The following is a 23,206-nucleotide window of genomic DNA, read 5'->3' as shown; positions in this document are numbered from 1 at the left end:
TATCCAGGTTTAAATAATTATTTGCAGGAGACTTACATGATCATTTCTCTCAGCTGTGTTTGCAGGAAGTTCCTTTTCATCCCTCTGTTTCCTTTTCTTTTAAAAGTTTTTCCACCTGTTCTTTTTCTTTCACAGTTACATCTATATTATGTATTTTGTGCCTTTAAGATGGTACAGTCTCTCTTTTATGCCTATAAGAGGGAATCTCATCAAATGATCCCTCAAGTTTCTGGCCCTTCCGAAATTGTTCCTACTTCTAGACCCCTCTGAATATGTCAGTGTTTAGGTGTTTGCTCTTTCAGTCTGCCAATCTCAAATGACTCATTTGCCCTGTGGGGTATCACTCCTTTTGATCTTTTCCACCATAGGAAAGGTTACCTTAGGACATTTTACTAGCTCAGGTGCCTTCTTGACTGCCTTTTGGTCAGTCTTTCCCACTATACCTCTGGATATTTGGCTTTCTGTGCAGCTGAAGACAGTCCTTGGTAACTGCCTCTGGTATCACGGTGTGATTTGTTCTCTTCACTGGTTTCTTTCTCTATAAGGTCTTCCTCTCCAATAAACACCTCACTTGAATTACTTTGTTTGCAAAATTTGAGAGATAAAAACAATTTCACTTAACAGAAAAGCTCTTGTGTAGTGCCCTATTTAGAGTGAGATCTCAGTAGTTTGGGAAAAGCCACAAGATGGCTGCCGTTAAAAAGCTACATCTGTTAGCAATAAGGAGCAAATATACGAACTTCTGTGTACTTCGCTTATTATGTTGGAAAGAACATGGGCTTTCAGTTAGGCTGGGATTCACATCTTAGCCCTAACGTTTCCTCACCTATGAAACAGGGTAGTAATATTGGGTTGTTTTGAGCTTTAAATAGGAGAAAGTATATAAACTTCCTAGCACATTGATAATAGTAAGGACAGAATAAATTGTATCCATATACTATCATGATTTTTTTTTTTAAAACTCTTCTCTGGGTCATTGCCATCAAGTAATGCCTGGAAGTGGTGTCCAGGGAGTACTTATGATACTGTAGTTGTAAAGATTCTGGTTCCCTCCACAACCTTTTTTTTTAAAGATAGTAATATCCAAGAGGAGAAGCAATTGAATCACTTTTTTCCACAATTGACTTTTGGCAGTGTCCTGAATGCATGTCTTCACCAATAGGCCCAGTTGATCCATCCTCTGTACAGTTTATTTCTAGATTATTTAGAGTTTACATTATTTCTGTCATACCTAAAAATAGTAACGAATTGTTACATTTTGTCTATTTGTTTTGTCTATTTGTTTCCAATAACCTAGTAATTATTTTTTGATGATTACAAGATCCCAACAAGATCTTTATTTTGCCTAATATGAAGTAGACATTGGGGATGCAAATGTCAGATTTTAAAGAACTTTTTATGGTAAAGAATTTAGATCAGGAAATAAAGAGCCATTTAAAGTTTTTAGAAAGATAATTGTGATTACAGCAGAGCAAATGTGGAATTGAATGAGATAAAGAAGTCAACTAAGAGGTTTATTGATAGATGTTAAAGATTTAAATGAAGGCAACAGCCTTATGATTCATAAGAGAAAGAAGGAGTCAAAAGAAGAATTTAACGTTAGATTTGATGGTAGGAAAGGAGAGGTCAAGGATGACTTCCGGATTTTTGATTCAGTATATGTTGTGTGTAAAACATGGTGTTTTCAAGGGTTTGATTCTTATTTCTTTGTCTGCTGTCTTCCTGGACCTAGCAGATGAAGATGGAATCCCAAAGAACATCCAAGATTTAATGAGGTTGAAGAATTGGGGTGATGGCACAAGACTACTCAGGTAGGAGAGATACAGGAGTAAGTGGTATAGAGCTGTTAGTGGAGTATTTTTTTCCCATACTACAGTGAACTTTTTGAGCACAAGAACAACGTCCAAAGGACTTCCCTGGTGGTCCAGTGGTTGGGAGTGTTCCTGCCAATGCAGGGACCTTGGGTTCAGTCCCTAGTCTGGGAAGATCCCATATGTGGCGAAGCAGATGGGCCTGTGCACCACAACTACTGAGCCAAAAGTAAATAAAATTAAAAAAAAGAAAACAACAACAACAATATCCAACTTGCTTTAGCATCTGTAAATTTCTTAGCATATTAGGTGTTCAGTAAGTGCATGAATGAATAAATGAAATAAGGTAAATATAACTTCACTGAGTATGGCACAGAGATTGGTTAAAATATAAAAGATTAGCATTTGAAAATATTAATATGTCATTTGCTTTTTTATCTATTTCTAGTTAAATCTGTAGTATTTAAAAATATGCTAACATGTGTAGGCAAACACAGGTATATTTTTTTCCATCTTCATTTATATGTTTGTACCCTTACTATTGGGAATGAGAAGTGGGGGTGAAATCCTTCACATGCTAATACTCAAGTTTTATTAACAAATGAAATGTAAATATGATTTTTCAATTGACTTTTTCAGTAGTCTTCATCTGAACATTCTTTACTTTCTTGTGGCTGGCTGCAATATACATGTTGTTAATTTCAGTAGGCTTGATTAGGAATACATACTGATATTTTCTTGCTACTAGATACGTGCTACCCACTATAAAATAGTGGAAAATATGAGTCAAAATTTACCTTATTCATTCCTTGGGGTTGTATTTTTTAATCAGTGTCTCCCATGGCTTCACTTCAGTCGCTCAGTCGTGTCCTCCTCTTTGCGACCCCATGATTCGCAGCACACCAGGCCTCCTTGTCCATCACCAACTCCCGGAGTTCACTCAGACTCACGTCCATCGAGTCGGTGATGCCATCCAGCCATCTCATCCTCTGTCGTCCCCTTCTCCTCCTGCCCCCAATCCCTCCCAGCATCAGGGTCTTTTCCAATGAGTCAACTCTTCGCATGAGGTGACCAAAGTACTGGAGTTTCAGCTTCAGCATCATTCCTTCCAAAGAAATCCCAGGGCTGATCTCCTTCAGAATGGACTGGTTGGATCTCCTTGCAGTCCAAGGGACTCTCAAGAGTCTTCTCCAACACCACAGTTCAAAAGCATCAATTCTTTGGCACTCAGCCTTCTTTACAGTCCAACTCTCACATCCATACATGACCACAGGAAAAACCATAGCCTCGACTAGCCGCTTAGGATTATTCTTTTTGTTTGTTTGTTTGCTCTGCCATGTGGGATGTAGGATCTTAGTTTTCCCCTGCACTGGGAGCATGGAGTCTTAACCACTGGCCCCCCAGAGACATCCAGGCTTATTGTTACTTTACTCAGTGGGTTTCCAGAAGGGTGTGTCTTCGATAGTTAAGGGTTAGAAGCTAATGTGCCCCTTGAAGGAAATGCTAATAGCTGAGATAGCTTCCAGGAAAACCTATCCATCCAGTAAGGAGAAAAAACTCTAAATCTCATTCTACAGATCGTGCTAAGCCTCTACATCTTTCTTTCCCCCCTTTATCAGTTTTCCCTGCTATTCTTTTCTACCTTTTGGGTCTCTTTTGATCTGTGGCCATTGTTTCCTATCTGAATTTCTCTTTTATCTGATTTGTTCTTTTTTACATTTCTCTTTTGCTTCATCTTTTCAGTACAGATACCTAACTGTAATACCAAATTGAAGTTTAAAAAAGTTTATTTAATGAATACATTTTAATTTTTCTGATTAAAAAATCAAATGAGTCTTTTTTGTTTTCGTAACAATTTTGTGGTTTTTATATTCATATAATATATGACTGATTTTTAATCATTCAGCAATCTTTCAGGAAACATTTTCTTTTCCAGAAGTATTAAGCAAATTGTGTGTCATTTGCTGAGGAATTTGAATTAGCTGTTGTATAATTTTCTTCCTTCCCCCTTTACTATTTTTATTTCACTGTTTGAGCTTTTTATTTACATATTTATTATATTAATATGTTCATGTATTATTAGGTTTTTTCAATTGTTTTAGAAAGAAAGTACTAGGTAACTATGCAGAAGAAAATTAAAACATAGCAAAATAGTTAATTTAGCTCTGAGATAGACTTTTCATTTTCATGCATTGGAGAAGGAAATGGCAACCCACTCCAGTGTTCTTGCCTGGAGAATCCCAGGGACGGGGGAGCCTGGTGGGCTGCCGTCTCTGGGGTCACACAGAGTCGGACACAACTGAAGTGACGCAGCAGCAGCAGCAGCAGCAGCGATAGACTTAACACTTTTCATGAGTTTATCTTTGGCATTTTTGGTGAAATTGTACTGGAATAACCTATACAATTCAGTGAGGTACGGTATTTCCCCAATTCTGGATTCCCTTTGCCTTTGTTTGATGGAGAATGTGGGCATCCATCCCACTACCTCTCATCCCTTTGTCTTTTATGGATAACTCCCTCCTCACTTCCTCTGTCAAATCCAACTTAGAAAAGTATATACAAAGCATACAGGAATGGGTGTCTGGAAACCTGGATTCTAATCCAGTTTATATGACTTTTTTTCAAATTATTTAACCTTATTTGTTTTTTCTTTTGGTATTTGTGCAGTCTTTGAGTCAAATCTGACCTACTATTTTTAAACAAAATACTCCAGTCTGAGCGTTTTTCCATCTTTCAGTATCAAGACTTTATTCTGTATAGTTATACATTCTCATTGTTCTTTAGAATCTTGCCGTTTACCAGCATTGTGACCTTTGGCAAAGTTACTAAACTCTTTTCTCTTCTGTTTTGGGGCGTATAATGCCACTTTTGTAAGTTGATTGTGAAGATTAAATTGGATAGTGAATATACTTAGTTCAGGTATTTTGTAAAGCTATTGTTAAATGAGTTTTCTTATAATTTCAGATGACTGTAGTAGCACTAACAGTCATAAGCCTTACATATGAAAAGGCATAAAATACATGAATCATTGATAAAATGTTTTTTGATAATTGCACTGTAAGGAAACATTAGGATGTTTACATACTTTTAGTTTTGAACAAATATTAAATTTTTATTCATGGTCTTTAACTTGGTTTAAGAAATAACAACATTGTCAGCTTACTAGGTGTTTTGTTAAGCATCGTAAACTTTAAGTAATTAAGAAGTGTATTCCAAATGAAATTTTGTCTAAAAGAATTATTCTTTTGTGGGACTGTTTTTGTCTTTTTGGTTCTATATTAATGTTTGGAAACATGAGGCATAAGGTACTAAAATTGCAGTTAAGTATATTTGCTAAATACAAATGGCATATTGTTAAAATGTTGTACAGGAATAACACATTTAATCAGATAATCAAATGAAAAGTACCTAAAGAGATGTAAGGTTTATTTGAATCTGATTTGTGACATTTTGTGTGTCTGATGTTTAATAATCCTGTTAATCACTTAAAAAAATCACAATAATATCAGAAAATATATGCAATTCTGTGACTATTGATTCTGCATGGAATAGATTTAAAGGCCAACACTACTCTCTTATGTAGGTTGTGGGTCTACATGTGTGCTTTCAGAGCAGTAGTGTGAGGAAGCTTGCAGTGGGATGGCAGGACGGCCTCATCCCTATGACAGTAACTCCAGTGATCCAGAGAACTGGGATCGGAAATTGCATAGTAGACCTCGTAAACTTTATAAACATTCAAGGTAGGTAGAAAATATGTATTTCACATATCAGAACTCTGCTAAAATTGATTTTTATGAAGAACCAAGCTGTGTTTGGTTGTGGCAAAGCCTGTCAGAGGATGGGGACCAATTTACAAAATACTATGAATATTTGCATTTCTCTTTAAATAGCTTTTAGGGAAACATCTTCCTTTTAATTTTCTTATTTGTGTTTATTTAATTCTCATTTGTATTTTTATGAATTTTTGTTTCTGTTTCTAAATAATGTTAAAATATCCTTAGTTGACCCCATGAATCAATGCTATAGTTAATTTAATTGGGAACTCTGGCAAGATAGATTAATTCTTTGTATTTAAAACTCTCTAATAGGAATTTATTTTATGCTCTAAGTATATTGTATATGATAATTTATGGGCTTTTGTCAGTCTTTGCCTCTGTACATATTTAACTGTGTGTGTTTGGGTTATCATCCTGATCCTAGTGGTAAAATCAGTCTATCTGCTGCAACTCACCTGGTTCAATTAAAGTTTGATGCATTAAGTGAAACTCAGTTCAAAAGTTTCAGCCCTTTTATATATTATTTTTAAAGCTTTCTTTTTGTGCTGTGTGACTGAATGAGAAACAGTTCATTTAGAACACTTTATGATCTGATATTTTAAGGTGTTAATGGATCATAAACCTCACATAATGCAGGTATGTAAACATTGTTTTCATAGAGAGTTGTGCTTTATGAATATTTACTTGAGGGATATTATTGAGCATTTAACTTACTTGAATGTAAAATTCTCTTGATTAGGGTAACTAATACCACCTTTCTTAAAGAATAAAACATGCAGTGATATTGAAATCCTTTTTGTAATTTTAAAGAAATGATTCAGCTACTTTTAAACCATATACATGGCTAGAAAATAAGAGTGATGAGTACTATTCAAGTTTCCTGACAAGATGTATTTTTTATTGTGGGCTTCTAATGTCGTGAGGTCTAAAATGAAGATGTTGAAGATGTTTAGTTGATTTTAATTATAAAGTTCACACCAATGGTGTGAGTGTTTTTTGGTTTGTTTTTTTTGTGTGTGTGTCCTTCAGTTGGTGCTCTAGTTTTCTTTCTGCAGCCTGTTTACATGGATATTTATTTTGTCTTTGAGGTAAAGAGATACTTGTTTTATCTCATTAAATGTGGGGCTGTATTTATAGCTGATATATTATATACAGTTTTTCAGGTGATTTTCAACTTATCCTTGCTAGTTCTTAATATTTTTCTGATGTACAAGACTGTATTGTATATTAAGTGGTGACAAGGTAAAAATAAGCTATTGTTAGCTTTATAAAAAACAAATGTGAAAACAGTGGGAAAGATTTATTAAAAACAGTAGTTTTAAAATTACTGTTATTTAACTTCAGTAACAGATATAGCTCTTCCTGATTTCTATAACATCAGTACCTTTCTAGTGCTCTTAAATATGATTGCAATAATATTGGTTGCTTACGTGAATACAAATTTATTGATTTTTTTTTAATGGAAAGATGAGGAAATCCTTGATCTTATTTTAACTTCATTCATGGAAAATCTGCCCATGGGAAAACAGTTTACTTTTTGGGAGCTTTTGTTCCTATGTACTTATAAACATATAACTTAGGATGCTTTAAAAAATAATTCAGTTTGACTTTTTTAAAGTGGTAGTTTTTAAAAATTAATTGTAAATTCATTAAGCAGTATTAAAAACTAATAGTACAAGTATTGTTGAGAACCTGTGCTCAGTTCTGGAAAGATTCAGCAGTTTATCACAGTACCATCATGGAAGACTTTAATATCCAGTTATGGAACAATTAGAGGACAAGAGGGCAATAAATTGTGGTAGTAAGTTGTAGTAAAATAAGAGTTCAGAGAAGAAATCAGTACCAACCTGAGCAGGTAAAAATGAGACTTGAACTAACCCTTGGATAATTGGATACATAGAGGGCATTCCTGCCAAGGACCTTCTGGAAATTACCTTGACTAAATCTGAAGGTTGAACTCTATGAATAGTATTATTGTCTCCAATTAACAGATAGAAAAAATGAGGTTAACAAACTTGTCTAAGACTACCCAACTTGTAGATTACAAAGCTGGAATTTATGAACAAGCTGCTTATTCTTTTTATTTTTAAAAATTTTCAGTAACTTATTTTGGTGCATTTAAAATACATATAAGAGAAAACAGTTATAATGAACCCCTATGTACTCATTCCCCAGCTTCAAGTTATCATTTCATGGCTAATTTTGTTTCATCTGTCCTACATATTTTTGCATCCTTTTTTTTTTGAATCTTGTGTATTTTATTTAGGGATATTTGAGTAAAAGCCAGAGTAAACACTGGCTTAAGTTAGGGTGTTTTTTTTTTGTACACAAAAGTCCACAGGGAGGCATCACCTGATGTAGACTTAGTGACCTAGTATCCTTAAGGATATTAAGGTCAAAGATCTTTGATTTTTCTCTTGTTGTTTCCTCATGATCACAAAATGGCTTACTATACAGTTCCAGCCATCATGTCCAGCCTCCAGACAAGGAGGAATGGAGACAGGGATAATGGGAAAGAGGTTTCATTTATATCAGGAAATTAAATTTCTCAAAAATTTCTAGCAGGCATCTGCTTATAAATTATTGGCTAGAACTATGTCATATGGTCATCTCTAGATCATGGAGACTGAGAAATATAAGTGCTCACATTGCCACCTCAAACAGAATTGGGGATTTAAATCTACAAAAACTAAATGGCTCAGTGTGTTAGGGCTGCTGTAACAGAATACCATAAACTGGGTGGCTATATTATAAACAGCAGAAATTTGTTTCACATAGTTCTGGAGGCTAGGACGTCCAAAATCAAAACGCTGGCACATTTGGTGTCTGGTAAGGGCTTGCCTCTGCTTCAGACAGACTTTTTTTTTCCCCCTGTGTTCTCACATGGTGTAGAAGGGACTAGGGATCTTTCTGGGATCTCTTTTGTAAAGGTATTAGTCCCATTCATGAGTGCTCTTCCCTCATGAGCTAATTACCTCACCTACAAATATCGTATCAGTATGTGAATTTTGGAACTAAAAACACTTAGACTTTAACAATAAAGAAATAAGCATATTTATTGATTCAGTTTTTGCAGTTTTTCTAAAAAGTTATCTTTTCACATATTGGAATAGCCTGCTTTCTGAAATCCTTTTCCTTTGATTTTTTTTTTTTTTCCTCTTCTTTTCCTAACTGGCAAGGATAAAAATACATTTCTTGAATTATAGAAGTAGCAATAGTAATTACTATATTCATATGCTTATGTTGGAGGTTTGAGGGTTTGGTGAATATCGAATTATGATTTCTCTTTTACCTAATACAATTAATAATACCTAACAATACTCCTGTACTTTGGCCACCTCATACAAAGAGTTGACTCATTGGAAAAGACTCTTATGCTGGGAGAGATTGGGGGCAGGAGGAGAAGGGGACAACAGAGGATGAGATGGCTGGATGGCATCACTGACTCGATGGACGTGAGTCTGAGTGAACTCCAGGAGTTGGTGATGGACAGGGAGGCCTGGTGTGCTGCGATTCATGGGGTCGCAAAGAGTCAGACACGACTGAGCGACTGAACTAACTAACTACATAATACTTTTCTTTTGTGAAGTTTCTTTGAATGTAGATTTCATAGGTATAACACTGATATAAAAGACAAGACAGGGAAGCTGATCTGGACATGGATGAAATTCAGGGTCCCTATGATTCCTCTGCAGGTGCATACAAATAAATTAGTTGAAAAATTACTCAACTTTTCTTTCTGACTAGTAGTTGTATAGTTATTACTTATATTGAGGAGTTTGGTAGCTTGCTGAGAAGTTAAAGATTATTTCAGTTGAAGTTTATTTGGCCTGAATTGTGACACCTTTCTTTAAATTATAAATTAGAAGAGTTTTTGCTATTTAAAAAGGAAAAAGAAAGAGCACCTTTTCTATATAACTAATGTTAAAATGCCCTAGAGTGACAACATGCTAAAAGCTCTTGCATATTTGAATTGGGTCGAATACAGCTATTTAAAACTCAGATCTGCAGTCTGCTCAGGTTACTAAAGATAAATGCATCATACATTCAATATCAGACTTTGCCGCAAGGGTTCATTCCCACATAGAAGTACGCATGCTCCTTTCTTCTGCATGAAGACTGAGCTTTCCAGTTTCCTTTTTAAGTTGCTCTTTAGTCCTAGCAGCAGTTTAGAAATGGAAAAGTTGGGTTGCTTTAAAGAGTAGTTCTTTTAGTGAGTCCTTTAAGTACAGATAATATTTTCTCTCTGGTTTCAAAGAGAAGCTTTATTGCCCAGAAAAGGTACACAATAAAATATTGAAAGGAAAAAAGAAAGTTAGCTGCATCCTAGTTTTTTAAAACCTGGCAAGCTGGCAGAGCTAGAATTAGCTTTACAGATGGTATTTGGCAACATATCTACATATCACTAACCCTCATCTCCTGAGTTTTCTTCATCCTGTCTATCAATTACAATATCCAATCACTGCACAGAGATGGAGAAATGGGATGATCACAGCTCACACGATGCTGTTTGGTTAGAAACGTCAGTGCTGCACAACCCACGGCTGAGTCAGTGTCTGTGAGAAAATGAACTGAATTAATACAAAGCGGGGGTTGTATCTCTGAATATTTAAGGCCAAAATAACTGCAATAGCATTATTACACAGTAGAGGGAGGAAAGCTAAAGGAAGTCTGTAGATAGGTGAGGTAGGGGACTGGGAAATTTTTTCATTGTTCAGAGGAATTCTGAAGATGATGGAAATATCAGATGTGCTAAAGTTTCCTAGTAATGCCCAAGGATGCTGACCTGGCTTTCAGTGCTGCATTGTTTGAAAAAGCAGAGTCCCTTTATACTCTGATTTCAAAATTTTTTTCTTGTTTTTGTGTGTCTGCCTTGGCATATACTAAAGTAAGGTGTGTATTCATTTATTACATGATAATATGCTGGGTTATAATTCTATAGACTTATAAATATGAGAGAGGTGGAGAGAGATATGTTTGGCTTTTGTTTCATTATGATCATTTATGTTTTTGAATGTTAAAGATCATATGTCTTGATTGTCAGTTTAATGGCACGTTATTTAAAATAGTGTGTGTTTTTATTATTTTCATGGATTTGAGGCTTTGTTTCCTATTTCATTTAAAGTCTTAGTAGAATCATCATTTAACTTGAGAATGCATTATGTTTGATCTTGTTTCTTATGAATGTCATACAAAATTTTATTTAAGGAAAAGCTAATTTTAAAATAATATTTTTTATATATTTGAAAATGAAATTCAAGATAAATGAAATAATTGAAATAATTTCCTAAAGAAGAAGATGAATGTAGTTTTACTTTTGGGTGAATTAAGGATTAGTTGATCCATTTTATATATATTTTACAGAACTGAATGTATTTGAATGATAAAGTTTTAACTGGTGAAGATGACTTTTTTCTCTAGTCTTTTAGAACACGGACTCTGAGTAGATGATCTAGATACTGCCATTGAAAGAGTAAATCAGATAAGTTTTCAGAATAATGCAATTTGATTTTCAATGAGAAAAACATTCCTAAATAAAGACAATTATTCTTCCTATAAGATTTTAAGTCTTTACAGGTGACATTGCTTACTTTATTAGGAAATTTTGGCACAATTTAAAATAATTTGATTAATGGTATTTTTCCTTTTGTCTTCATTATCCCTATCCTACTGAGTCTTCATTTTGTAGGGATTTGGGGGGATATACAACATTTTAAAATTATTTTAAATGTTATTAAGTAGTTTGTAACATTCTTTTACTTGAAATGTGAGGACCTTCTTGTGACTTTCCCCATTTAATTTCTGAAAGTGTGAACGATTGTTACAACTTGTTTGTTTAGTTAGACTAACTGGAGGTACCTTGTTTCGGCCTTTTTTTTTTTTTCCTCTCTGGTTTGGTGTCCAGAAATGTTTTTCTAAGCTTGCTTAAGTATAAAGTTATAAAGGCAGAAGTCTCATGTTAGAGTTTTTTGTCATACACTTTATAGAATATTTTTTTCTCTAGTTTGGCTGATTTTTAAAAAGATAATGCCTGTGTTATTATAAGAGTAATACATATTTATTACATAAATTTGATAGATAAAGAAAAGCACATAGAATAAAATACAAATGTTATCAAAAGAAAAACTTTAAATATTTTTGTATATAACCTTTTTTTCCTGTGTATATATAAAAATGTAAATTCACATGTATACACTTAAAAATGATTTAGGGATATTACTACATGTACTGTTATATAACCCCCCTCCCCTTTTTTTTTTTTTAATGAAAAGCAAACTTAATCAGGAACATTCCCTGTGTCACGGGGTAGTCTTCTATAGCATAATTCTTAAGAATTACATAGTGTTTTCTGTATACATGTTTTGTAATTTATTGAATTTGAGTTTTTCTGGTTCTTGATAAAAGATCAGTTTGATTTCACAGCGTAAATTTCTCTAAAAAAGAAGAATATCTTAAGGAGTTCAGTAAAAATACAATTTTGATACTTTTCAGAAGGAAAAAGACCCTTAATGTGATTATACAATGAATTCTTTAAAGATATGCACATTTTTTAAAACAGAGCAAATAAGATTGCCATAATAAAGTATAGAAAATATTTTTTAAACATCAAGGAAACGAGAGCTCAGATGAGCTGAGACTTTTTAAAAATGCTATGGCCAGCCAAAAGAGTTTCTTATGTTACACTTGCAAAAGGTTATCAATGAAAGTGTAATAATAGTGAATGGGAATGAGACAAGAAAAAAAAATCCATCAACTCTTATTTAGGAGCTTCTTTGGCAGAAAGGAAGAGCAAACTACCACCATCATCAATAATAATAGCAAAGACATTTCTAGTAAAGAATGAAACCACCATTCATATAGAGATAGGTAATGCATCTGGTTCAATGAATTGTCTTTTGGAACATCTTATAGTTAAAAAAGAACCTGACTGTAAAATCTTAAAATTATTGATATTATTTGTAGTCTTTAAAGAGTTTCAGGAGAATACAAGAAGTACTAAAAGATGGGAGATCCTAGGCCTGATTTTGAAAAAGATAGTAGATTTTAGAGTAAAAAACAGAAGATAGTTTATGACTAACTTGAAGGAAAGAACAGGTTAAAAATTATCCAGAATGGGTTTGCTAAAAATAGATTGTCAAAACAACTTTAATTTTTCTCTGATGCAGTTGGTAGTTTAGTAGCAAAATGTATTTGTACTTCAACTTCATTATAACTTAGTTTTTGGTGAAGTCTTTATATATATATATCTCCCCTTGGGTGAAGAAAAATGAGTTAACCATTAGTGGATTGTGTTAATCAACACAGTTTTCATTTTGAAGGTCAATGTTCAGAGGTTATTGATCTTAGAAGGTGGCTGTGTTCATTGGTTTGTCTTATTGCTTATGGAGAAGGAAAATTCTTAAATTTATAGGTAACAGTGAAGAAAGGATAGTAAATAAAAAGCTAATGATCCAAAGTGATTTCCAAATCTGATTTGTTGAACTAAATTAAAATGAACTTTTGAAGAATCTAAGTAAGAACTGAAAAGCAAATATATATTGTTAGCAGGACTTTATAGCATCACATTTGGAAAAGACTTGAGGGGTAGTTGTTGGCAATAAACTTGATATAAAACAAAAGTACAGTGTGGCTGCCATCATCCCATCTTTTCCCCTACCACCACCCCCCTTAGAAACCATCGTAATGAATGGGAAAGAAGGTTAGAGCCACTTCATTACACCAAAGTATTGTCTTTAGTTCTGTGTAAATTCAGAAGGAAGGATGTGAGTAAATTGGATGCCTTATCAGCTTAGGAAACTGAAAATTCAGAGGTCTTGGGGGCAACTGTGATAGATGTTAAGGAATCTCACAATAAGAGTTGTGTCTTCAATATGTGAAGTTGTCTTCAAATATGTGAAGAACTGTCATTTGGAAAAGAAACTATACTCACGTTTGAGTCAGACTTGGTTAAGGTTAAAAGCATGAACCCTAAAGTTGTGCTTCTTAGGTCACATCTCAGACCTGCCACTTGCTTAGCTACATGACTTTAGGTAAGTTATTTAGCCTCTAAACCGTCATTTTCTCAACTGTGAAAAGAGGATGGTTTTGTGGATTAAATGAAAATATGTGTAAAGTGCTCACTGTTGTGCCTGACATATTCTAAATGCTCAAATGTTAGCATTGTTGTTGTTATTTGGTCCTAGAATATAGAATAAAGACAATGGTTCTCAACCAGAGGCTTAATGGTTTGCCCTTCATTGAGCATTTGGTTTTAGTCTTTAATTTTATCAATCTAATTGCAGTGTAGTTCAGATTTTAAATTTTAATTCTTTTAATACTTAAAATTTTAGTATGAAGCATAGGAGGAGGGAATTTAATGGAACAAGTTAGTTTGTGTTTTCAAAAGGCCATTTGGGGGACTTCCCTGGTGATCCAGTGGTTAAGACTCCATGCTTCTAGTGCAGGGGGTGCGAGTTTGATCCCTGGTCAAGGAACTAAGATCTCACATGCTGTACAGCCCCCATCCCCCCAAAAAAAGGCCATTTGAAAATGAGTGAGTGTGAGATTGCTTTGATTTCTCTCTAGAATCTTGGTTTGTGAAAGTAAGCTTTGTTAAAATATTCATGGTCATATGATAAATATTTCTAAAACTAAGTATTGTATTTGTACTTCATATATTTTTTCTATTGGTTTTACTTTTTAGTATAAAAAGATGCTCCCAAGGTCTTAAAAAAGGAACTCTTCCCCTCCTCTTTTCTGCAACTGAAAGACATGCAGGATCTTAGTTCCACAATCAGAGATCTGACCTGTGTCCCCTTTTATTTGCCATGAAGTGATGGGACCAGATGCTATGATGTTAGTATTTTGAATGTTGAGTTTCAAGCCAGCTTTTCACTCTCCTCTTTTACCCTCATCAAGAGGCTCTTTAGTTCCTCTTCATTTTCAGTCATTAGAGTGGTATCATCTGCGTATCTGAGGTTGTTGATATTTCTCCCTGCAGTCTTGACTCCAGCTTGTGGTTCATCCAGCCCGGCATTTCAAATGATGTACTCTGCATAGAAGTTAAATAAATTGGGTGACAATACACAGCCTTGTTGTACTCCTTTCCCAATTTTGAACCAGTTCAGTTCCATATCCAGTTTTAACTGTTGCTTCTTGACTTGCATACAGGCTTCTCAGGAGATGGGTAAGGTGGTCTGGTATTCCCATCTCTTGAAGAATTTTCCAGTTTGTTGTGATCCACAACAGTCAAAGGCTTTAGCATAGTCAATAAAGCAGACTTTTTTTTTTCTGGAATTCCCTTGCTTTCTCTACAGTCTAACGAATGTTGGTAATTTGATCTCTGGTACCTGTGCATTTTCTGAATTCAGCTTGTACATCTAGAAGTTCTTGGTTAACATACTACTGAAGCCTGCCTTGAAGGATTTTGAGCATATCCTTACTTGCGTGTGAAATGAGCACAGTTGTATAATAGTTTGAACATTTTTGGGCATAACCCTTCTTTGGGATTGGAATGAAAACTGACCATTTCCATTTCTGTGGCCACTGCTGAGTTTTCCAAATTTGCTGGCATATTGAATGCAGCACTTTAACAGCATCATCTTTTAGGATTTTAAATAGCTTAGTTGGAATTCCATCACCTCAACTAGCTTTGACTTCACACTCCAGGATGTCTGGCTCTAGGTGAGTGACCACACCATCATGGTTGTGTGGGTCATTAAGACCTTTTTTTGTACAGTTCTTCTGTGTATTCTTGCCATCTCTTCTTTATCTCTTCTGCTTGGTCCTTGCTGTTTCTGTCCTTTACCGTGCCCATTCTTGCATGAAATGTCCCTTTGATATCTCCAGTTTTCTTGAAGAGATCTCTAGTCTTTTCCTTTCTATTGTTTTCTTCTATTTCTTTGCATTGTTCATTTAAGAAGGCCTTCTTATCTCTCCTTGCTATTCTCTAGAATTCTGCATTCAGTTGAGTATATCTTTTCCTTTCTCCTTTACGTTTTGCTTCTCTTCTTTTCTCATCTATTTGTAAAGGCGCCTCAAACAACCACTTTGCCTTGTTGCATTTCTTTATCTTTGGGATGGTTTTGGTCACTGCCTCCTGTACAATATTGGGAACCTCCTTCCATAGTTTTTCAGGCACTCTGTCTACCAGATCTAATCCCTTGAATCTATTGTTTCTTCACCTCCACTGTATAATCATAGGGATTTGATTTAGGTCATACCTCAATAGCCTAGTGATTTTTGCTACTTTTTCCAATTTAAGCCTGAATTTTTCAAAAAGGAACTCATGATCTGAACCAGTCAGCTCCAGGTCTTGTTTTTGTTGACTGTATTGGGCTTCTCCATCTTCAGCTGCAAAGAATATAATCAATCTGATTTCAGTATTGATCATCTGGTGATGTCCATGTGTAGAGTCATCTCTTGTGTTGTTGGAAAAGAATGTTTGCTATGACCAGCATGTTCTCTTGACAAAACTCTTGTTCGCCTTTGCCCTACTTCATTTTTACTCCAAGGCCAGACTTTCACCAGCAGACATATCCACAGCTGAGTGTCGTTTCCACTTTGGCCCAGCCTCTTCAATCTTTCTGGAGCTGTTAGTAATTGCCCTCTGCTCTTCCCCAGTAGCATATTGGATACCTTCCAACCTGGGGGATTCATCTTCTGGTGTCATGTCTTTTGCTTTTTCATACTGTTCATGGGGTTCTCACGGCAAGAATACTGAAGTGGTTTGCCATTCCCTCCTCCAGTGGACCGTATTTTGTCAGAACCCTTCAGTATGACCTGTCCCTCTTGGGTGGCCCTGCATGGCATGGCTTATAGCTTCATAGAGTTATGCAAGCCTGTTTGCATGACAAGTCTGTGATCATGATCTGTGTGTGATCTGTGATCATAGTGATTATCAATTTTTCAGAAATATTTTATAATTTTCTATGGTAGGGCTTGAGAATACAAAGTATATAATGGTTTTTAATTCCCCAATTTTTATCTCTAACCTGGACTTTTCCCTGTACTTTAGACTTGTGTATCTAACTCCATATTTGGATGTATTAGACATCCACTTGGATGTCTAATAAACATTTCAGTGTTAATGTGTGTAAAAAGCATTTATACTTTTCACACCTAATCCTCCCACTGTTATTCTAATGTGGGAGAATGATAACTCAAAATCTGAAATGTTTCAGTTTTTCAGGCCAAAATCAGAGTTATCTTTGATTCCTCTGTCTCACCTCTTACTTTTAATCTATCAAATTCCAAAGTCTTGTTCTTTAGAATACATAGTCTAGTCCAGTGTTTGCCATGTACACTGCTACAGCCCTGGTCCAAGTCACTTTGGCTGTCGCCTAGATTGTTTGTGGTAGCCTCCAGAATGGCCACTGACCCTACTGTTACCTTCTTTCTTTCACTGTCTGCTTCATCTAACAAAAGTTAGATCATGTAATTCAAATTTTATTGGTACCTATTTCACTCAGATCAAAAACAAAAAAGCTTTGAACATTCTTTGAAGGTCTTTCATAATCTGGTCCTAGTCTTATCTCTGAGCTCATCTTTTAACACTGTCCTTCTTGCTATCTGTGCTCCAACTGTCCTAGCCTTCTTGAATGCCTTTAAAAAGCCAAGGAGTGCTTTTGGCACAGGATCTTTTTCATCTACCCTTCCCTCAGTCTCATAGTTTTATGTTTTACTTCGTCTTTGCTCAGACATCTTCTCCTCTGAGAGTCCTGCTTTGGCCACTGTGTGAACTAGAACCTCTCACCTGAAAATGACGATTCTGTCCTGTTAACTCTGCTTTATTTTTCCTCATAGCATTTACCAGCATATGATATTTAATATATTTATTATATATGTTGTGTGTTTTTGTACACTTAAATGTTTAAATTTTAAGGGCAGAGACTTTGATTTATATCCACCATGGCTAGAATAATAAGTAGCATATAACAGATATTCAGTGAATATTTGGTAGAATGACTGCATGATAAAACTTAAAAGCATTGCTAGAGGAGAGAGTAAGAATAATTTTAGTTATTATGGGGTATAATTATTGTATGTTGCAAGTACCTAATGCTTTATTGATGAATTAAAACCATGATTATTTTTTAGAAGTAAAAAAATTAGCAATATAACAATTAGATAACTTCTTTTCAGAGACTCATCATTTTGGAGAGGTTCTTTCCTAGCAACATCTTCCTTTATTAAAAAAAGTTCAAAATCTGAGAAACCTCTGTCAAAAGAAACCTTTATTTTAAAGTCAAAAGAAACCTCTGTCACTGTCTGCATGAAAATAATTTTTGTCAGTTAGGAAAGCTGACAGTCACCTTGATAGTAAAGTGTTAAATGTTTGACCAGTGAGAGTTCCTTTTCCAGTGACAGTGCTTTAAAAAAAATCAGTTAATACATTCTGGACAGAGGGATCTATAGAATCTAGAAAAAGCTGAGGGGTGGGGGAAATGAGTATCTGGAACTTTTCAAGCTATAAAATTGGCTTGAAATATCAATAAATATCTTTTCATACGGAAAAAAAAAGAGTTCCTTTTCTGTCAGAATTCTTAGGATCTAGGTCTTCATTTCACTTCAAAGAAAACATACTCTTAGAGTGGTCATACAACAGTATATAAGGCTCCCTTGCTATTGCTGCTGCTTCTGTCTCACTAGAGTTGCTGACGTGTCTGACAGTGAGATTTTAAGAAGAGAAAGACTAGTATTAAAACTATTCTTGAGCTGTATTTCTTGTCTTTTGGCGGCAGGGGAGGAGGGGAGAATCTGGGACTTAAGTATGGTTTAAAATATTTATGGACAGTATGCATCAAACAACATACTAACAGATAGCCTTTTAGAGCATAACGCCTTCTTCAGTTGAGAACTGCCTTTTCAGTGATTAGTTTTTGTTTCTTGGGAAACTGACCATAAATTAAGAAGAACAAAAAGCTTATAGAAAAGGCAAACGGGAAAAAAAAGGGAAAAGAAGGGAGAGAAATTTGCATTAAACTTGTTGAAAATAGGTTTAAAAGTTTAATTGCATTTCTTATGTCATCACAGTTGCTGACACTTAATGTGAGGATCAGCAAAGAGTTTTCTGCAAAAGGCTGGATAGTGAATGTTTTTGGCCATGTAGGCTACAGAGACTGTCAAAATCACTCAGTTTTGCCATTATGGAATGAGAGCAGCCATAAGCAATATGTAAATTAATGCACATGGTTGTGTTCTAATAAAACTTTATTTATAAAATGAGATAATGGGTTGAATTTGGCTTTGCAAACTCTTCACCTAACATTAAAAATGCTTGTAAAAATCATATGCAAATTGATTGCTTAAAATATATTAATATAAGATCATTTAAATGGTTTAGTTAATAAATCTAAAACATAATATAGAACATAGTAATAGAAACACCTTTTTTTCCCCTCAAAATAATATTGCTTCTTTAATATGGACAAACTAATTAAAAAATGGATGGGAACATCTAATATGAAATTTACAAAGATGCTTATCTTGTTTTTAAGAAAAATGGTGCATTTTTAAAAGATGTTTAAAACATCTCATAAACTGTAAAGCTTTGTATCTGTATCTCTACAGACACAAATACATACACATGGAAGTATTTGACAAGGAAAAAACAGTTGACATGGGAAATGCTTAGATGTTATATATCCTGAAATTTCAGCTAAATTCAGCAAACATTAATAAGAGGCACCAGGATATGGTGTTGCTGGAAGTATTTAAAGATAATTCCAGTGATATCATGTAAGGTTGTATATCCCATGTGTGTACTACATAAGGGGTTCATACATAAGTGAGTACCATTCACTTTGTAGATATTTTAGTTTTGTGTATTTGTTGCAATAATTTTCTAGCAGCAGTGCTGATAATATTTATTTTTGGAAATTTTTCATGTATTATTTCTTTGATAACCCCCCTCTTTTGTCTGTTCTGTGTGGAACATATATTATTTGAATATTGAGTGCCTTCCTCTATTCTCATCCTTTCACTTTCATTTTTTATTTCTTTTATTACCAGTTTTTTCTTTCGGCCTTCTTCTAACTTTCAAAAATAGCTAAGAACTCTTTTTTATTCTCTTAATTAAATAATTCCTGTCCTTGTTTTACGGATACATTTGTTAATAGCACTGAGTTTATTGATTATAGGTTTTTTTCTGTCTCTACATTGTGTTTTGCCTTTTTGTTTATGTTTATTAAACTTACTGTGAAAAATTTTTATTTTATAAGAAGTTAAAAAAATTGTACTGTGAGTTCCTGGGTACTCTTCATCCAGCTTCCCTCTATGATAACATCTCACTTAAGTGTATCAAACTAGGAAAATGACATTGATACAATTCTGTAACTGACTACAGACATCGGTTTTTATATGTACTCTTTTTCTGGTATATATTCTGTGTGATGTTTTTATCACATACAGATTTGTGTAACTACCACCACAATCAGGATGCAGAACTTTTGTATCACCATGAAGAAACTTTCATGCTGCCTCTTTAGAGTCTTACCCTTTCCCCGTCCCTAACTTCTGGCAACCTCTGATTTGTTTTCCATCACTGTAATTTTGCTATTTTGAGAATAATATGTAAATGAAATCAGATAGTATGTAAACTCTGGGGTTTGGGTTTTTTCATTCAGCGTAATGCCTTTGAGATATGTACCACTTTGTTGAACGTGTCAGAGTTCATTTTTTTTTTTTTTTAATTTTTGAGTAGTATTCCATTGTATGTATGTGCCACACATTATCCATTCTGAGAGTGGCATGGGTTTTGTTGTATTTAAAAATTTCTCTGTATATATTACTTTAGTTTTATTACCTCCAACCCCTGTAGGAATCCACCATTTCACTGTACAAAATGATAGAGACCCTAAAATTTCTCTTTGTTAGGAACCTGCCTATCATTGGAGTTTTATATATATAGAGAATTTTTTAACAAATTAGGTGGCAAAGTCACATGTGGAAATTCATATGAAATTAATATTCCAGAGTTTGATATAAATAGATACTTGCTTCCGAGGGTGACTATTTTAGTAAGATTTAAAAACTTTGGAGAGACTTACTGCCTATTGATTTTGATGTTAAGTGAAGGTTGGTATAAGATGAAGTCAGAAGCTCATAAAGTTGTAAATTTTAAAAATGAAACTTTTTTTTTGCAAAAAAATATTAGGGTTTGTATTTAAGATGGGTTTGTTTACATATCTAGAGGTGCTGGAATCATTCTTTTTTTAAAAAATTTTATTTATTCTTATGGACGCACTGGGTCTTCGTTGCTGCACGTAGGCCATCTCTAGTTGTGATGAGGGGTTAGTGTCTAGTTGTGCATGGTCTTCTCATTGCCGTCACTCATTGTGGAGCATGGGCTCTCGGCTGGAAGCATTATTTCTTAGTTAATAAAAATTGTGATCTTAGAGGATTCATGGTTAAGGATTCTTATTTGAGTTCTGTATTAACATTATTGGATAATAAATTTGATCTGTGAGATTTTCAAGTGGTGATCAGTTGGAGATGGTAGTTGTTTTTTAGTCTGATGGTAGAAAAACTTCTGGTTTCATGAGAACATGAACCATTTTAAAAGGGGGATGCAAGAATCTATGTAGTTTAGTGAAAGATAATTTATAATTTAATAGGAGAAGAAAAGCATGACTTTTTTTTACTTGTGTGTAATTGAAATGATTAAGTAGCAGTTTCCTGGAAGAGTAGTCTTAACTGGGCTGTGTTTGGACAAGAGGCCAGTTTTGGTGTATAGTTTGGTAAGTTTTGATGTATGTATGCACTTATGAAACCTCATCACAATCAGGGTAGTGAACAAATCATTCACATGCAAATTTCCTTGTAAGCTTTTTTTTCCTCCTTCTTCTTCGAACTCCCACACTCCATGCCTGGACAAACCACCAATCTGTTTTCTGACACAAGACATTAGTTTGTATTGCCTAGAATTTGATACAAATGTATCATATTTGGGGAAGGAATGGTATTTCTCTTCTTTCACTGAGCTTAATAATTTTGTACTTGATTCATGTTATAACTTGCATCAGTAGTTCATACTTACTGTTGTTAGTAGTATTCCGTTGTATGGTATACCACAAATTGTTTATCCAGTCACCTGTTCATAAACATTTAGGACATTTTAGGTTTTGCTTTTTTAAATGATATTGTTTTTAAAATTTAGATTTCTGATTGTTGTTGCTAGTATATAGGAATATTGTTTACTTTTGAATATGGATCTTCTGTGACCATAGTAAACTCACTCTTTAGTTCTAGTAACTTTTTTGTACTAGAGTCTATAAAAGATGATTATCTTCTCTGTAGATTAGGACAGTTTTGCTTCTTTTTATAATCTGGACGCCTTCTATATCTTTTTCTTGCCATATTGCTCTGGCTAGACTCTTGAGTACGCGGGTGAAGAGAAATGGTACAAGTGGACATCCTGGTCTTGTTCCTGGTCTTAGGTGGAGAGCATTTGGTCTTTGACCACTAAGTATAATGCTGGTTGTAGGTTTTCCATGAATATCTTTTATCCAGCTGATGAAATTATTGTATTCCTATTTTATTGAGGGTTTTTGTTGTTGTTTGTTTGTTTTTTAAAACAGGTTTTAAATTTTATTTTATTTTTAAACTTTACAATATTGTATTAGTTTTGCCAAATATCGAAATGAATCCGCCACAGGTATACCCGCGTTCCCCATCCTGAACCCTCCTCCCTTCCCTACCCTCCCTCTGGGTCGTCCCAGTGCACCAGCCCCAAGCATCCAGTACCGTGCATCGAACCTGGACTGGCGACTCGTTTCATACATGATATTATACATGTTTCAATGCTATTCTCCCAAATCTCCCCACCCTCTCCCTCTCCCACAGAGTCCATAAGACTGATCTATACATCGGTGTCTCTTTTGCAGTCTCGTACACAGGGTTATTGTTACCATCTTTCTAAATTCCATATATATGCGTTAGTATACTGTATTGGTGTTTTTCTTTCTGGCTTACTTCACTCTGTATAATAGGTTCCAGTTTCATCCATCTCATTAGAACTGATTCAAATGTATTCTTTTTAATGGCTGAGTAATACTCCATTGTGTATATATACCACAGCTTTCTTATCCATTCGTCTGCTGATGGGCATCTAGGTTGCTTCCATGTCCTGGCTATTATAAACAGTGCTGCGATGAACATTGGGGTACACGTGTCTCTTTCCCTTCTGGTTTCCTCAGTGTGTGTGCCCAGCAGTGGGATTGCTGGATCATAAGGCAGTTCTATTTCCAGTTTTTTAAGGAATCTCCACACTGTTCTCCATAGTGGCTGTACTAGTTTGCATTCCCACCGTTTGTTTTTTTAAATCAGGAATGGATTTTGGATTTTGTTAAATGTATTTTCTTTGCATATTGAGATACAAGTTTTTCATTAATGTGTTAATATGGTGAATTATATTGATTGATGTTTGAATATTTAACCAATCTTGCATTTTTGATACAAAAATCTATAGATCATGATGTATTGACAGTTTTGTATATTGTATTCAAATTACTAAAATTTTGTTGAACATATTTGAATCTATGTTCTGAAGGTTGTAGGTTTATAGTTTTATCTTACAGATATTATCTGTAATATCTTTCTCTGGTTTTTGGTATCTGGGTAATGCTGGCCTCATAAGAT

At 34.5% G+C, this 23,206-nt stretch overlaps 1 protein-coding gene across 7 annotated transcripts in view; it reads left to right on the top strand.

Annotated features, from left to right (window-relative positions):
- The window catches only part of BTBD10 (BTB domain containing 10), a 75,286-nt gene that overhangs the window by 19,913 nt on the left and 32,167 nt on the right, over positions 1–23,206 (top strand). The window contains exons 2-3 of one of the 7 annotated variants that reach the window (XM_027563331.1): positions 1,736–1,811; positions 5,395–5,551. The exons of 1 other annotated variant lie outside the window; for it this stretch is intronic. In XM_027563331.1, the coding sequence (XP_027419132.1) occupies positions 5,451–5,551 (101 nt within the window). In that variant the 5' untranslated portion in view covers positions 1,736–1,811; positions 5,395–5,450. Of the gene's footprint in view, positions 1–1,732; positions 1,812–5,394; positions 5,552–10,246; positions 10,481–23,206 lie in introns of those variants that run through there. 5 more of the 7 variants (XM_027563335.1, XM_027563336.1, XM_027563332.1 and 2 more) reach the window with 5 other exon arrangements.

Source organism: Bos indicus x Bos taurus, chromosome 15 (assembly GCF_003369695.1).
Source record: "Bos indicus x Bos taurus breed Angus x Brahman F1 hybrid chromosome 15, Bos_hybrid_MaternalHap_v2.0, whole genome shotgun sequence".
NCBI lineage: Eukaryota > Metazoa > Chordata > Mammalia > Artiodactyla > Bovidae > Bos > Bos indicus x Bos taurus.
Note: the sequence above shows the minus strand (reverse complement) of the source record. Positions and strands in the feature narration are given on the sequence as shown.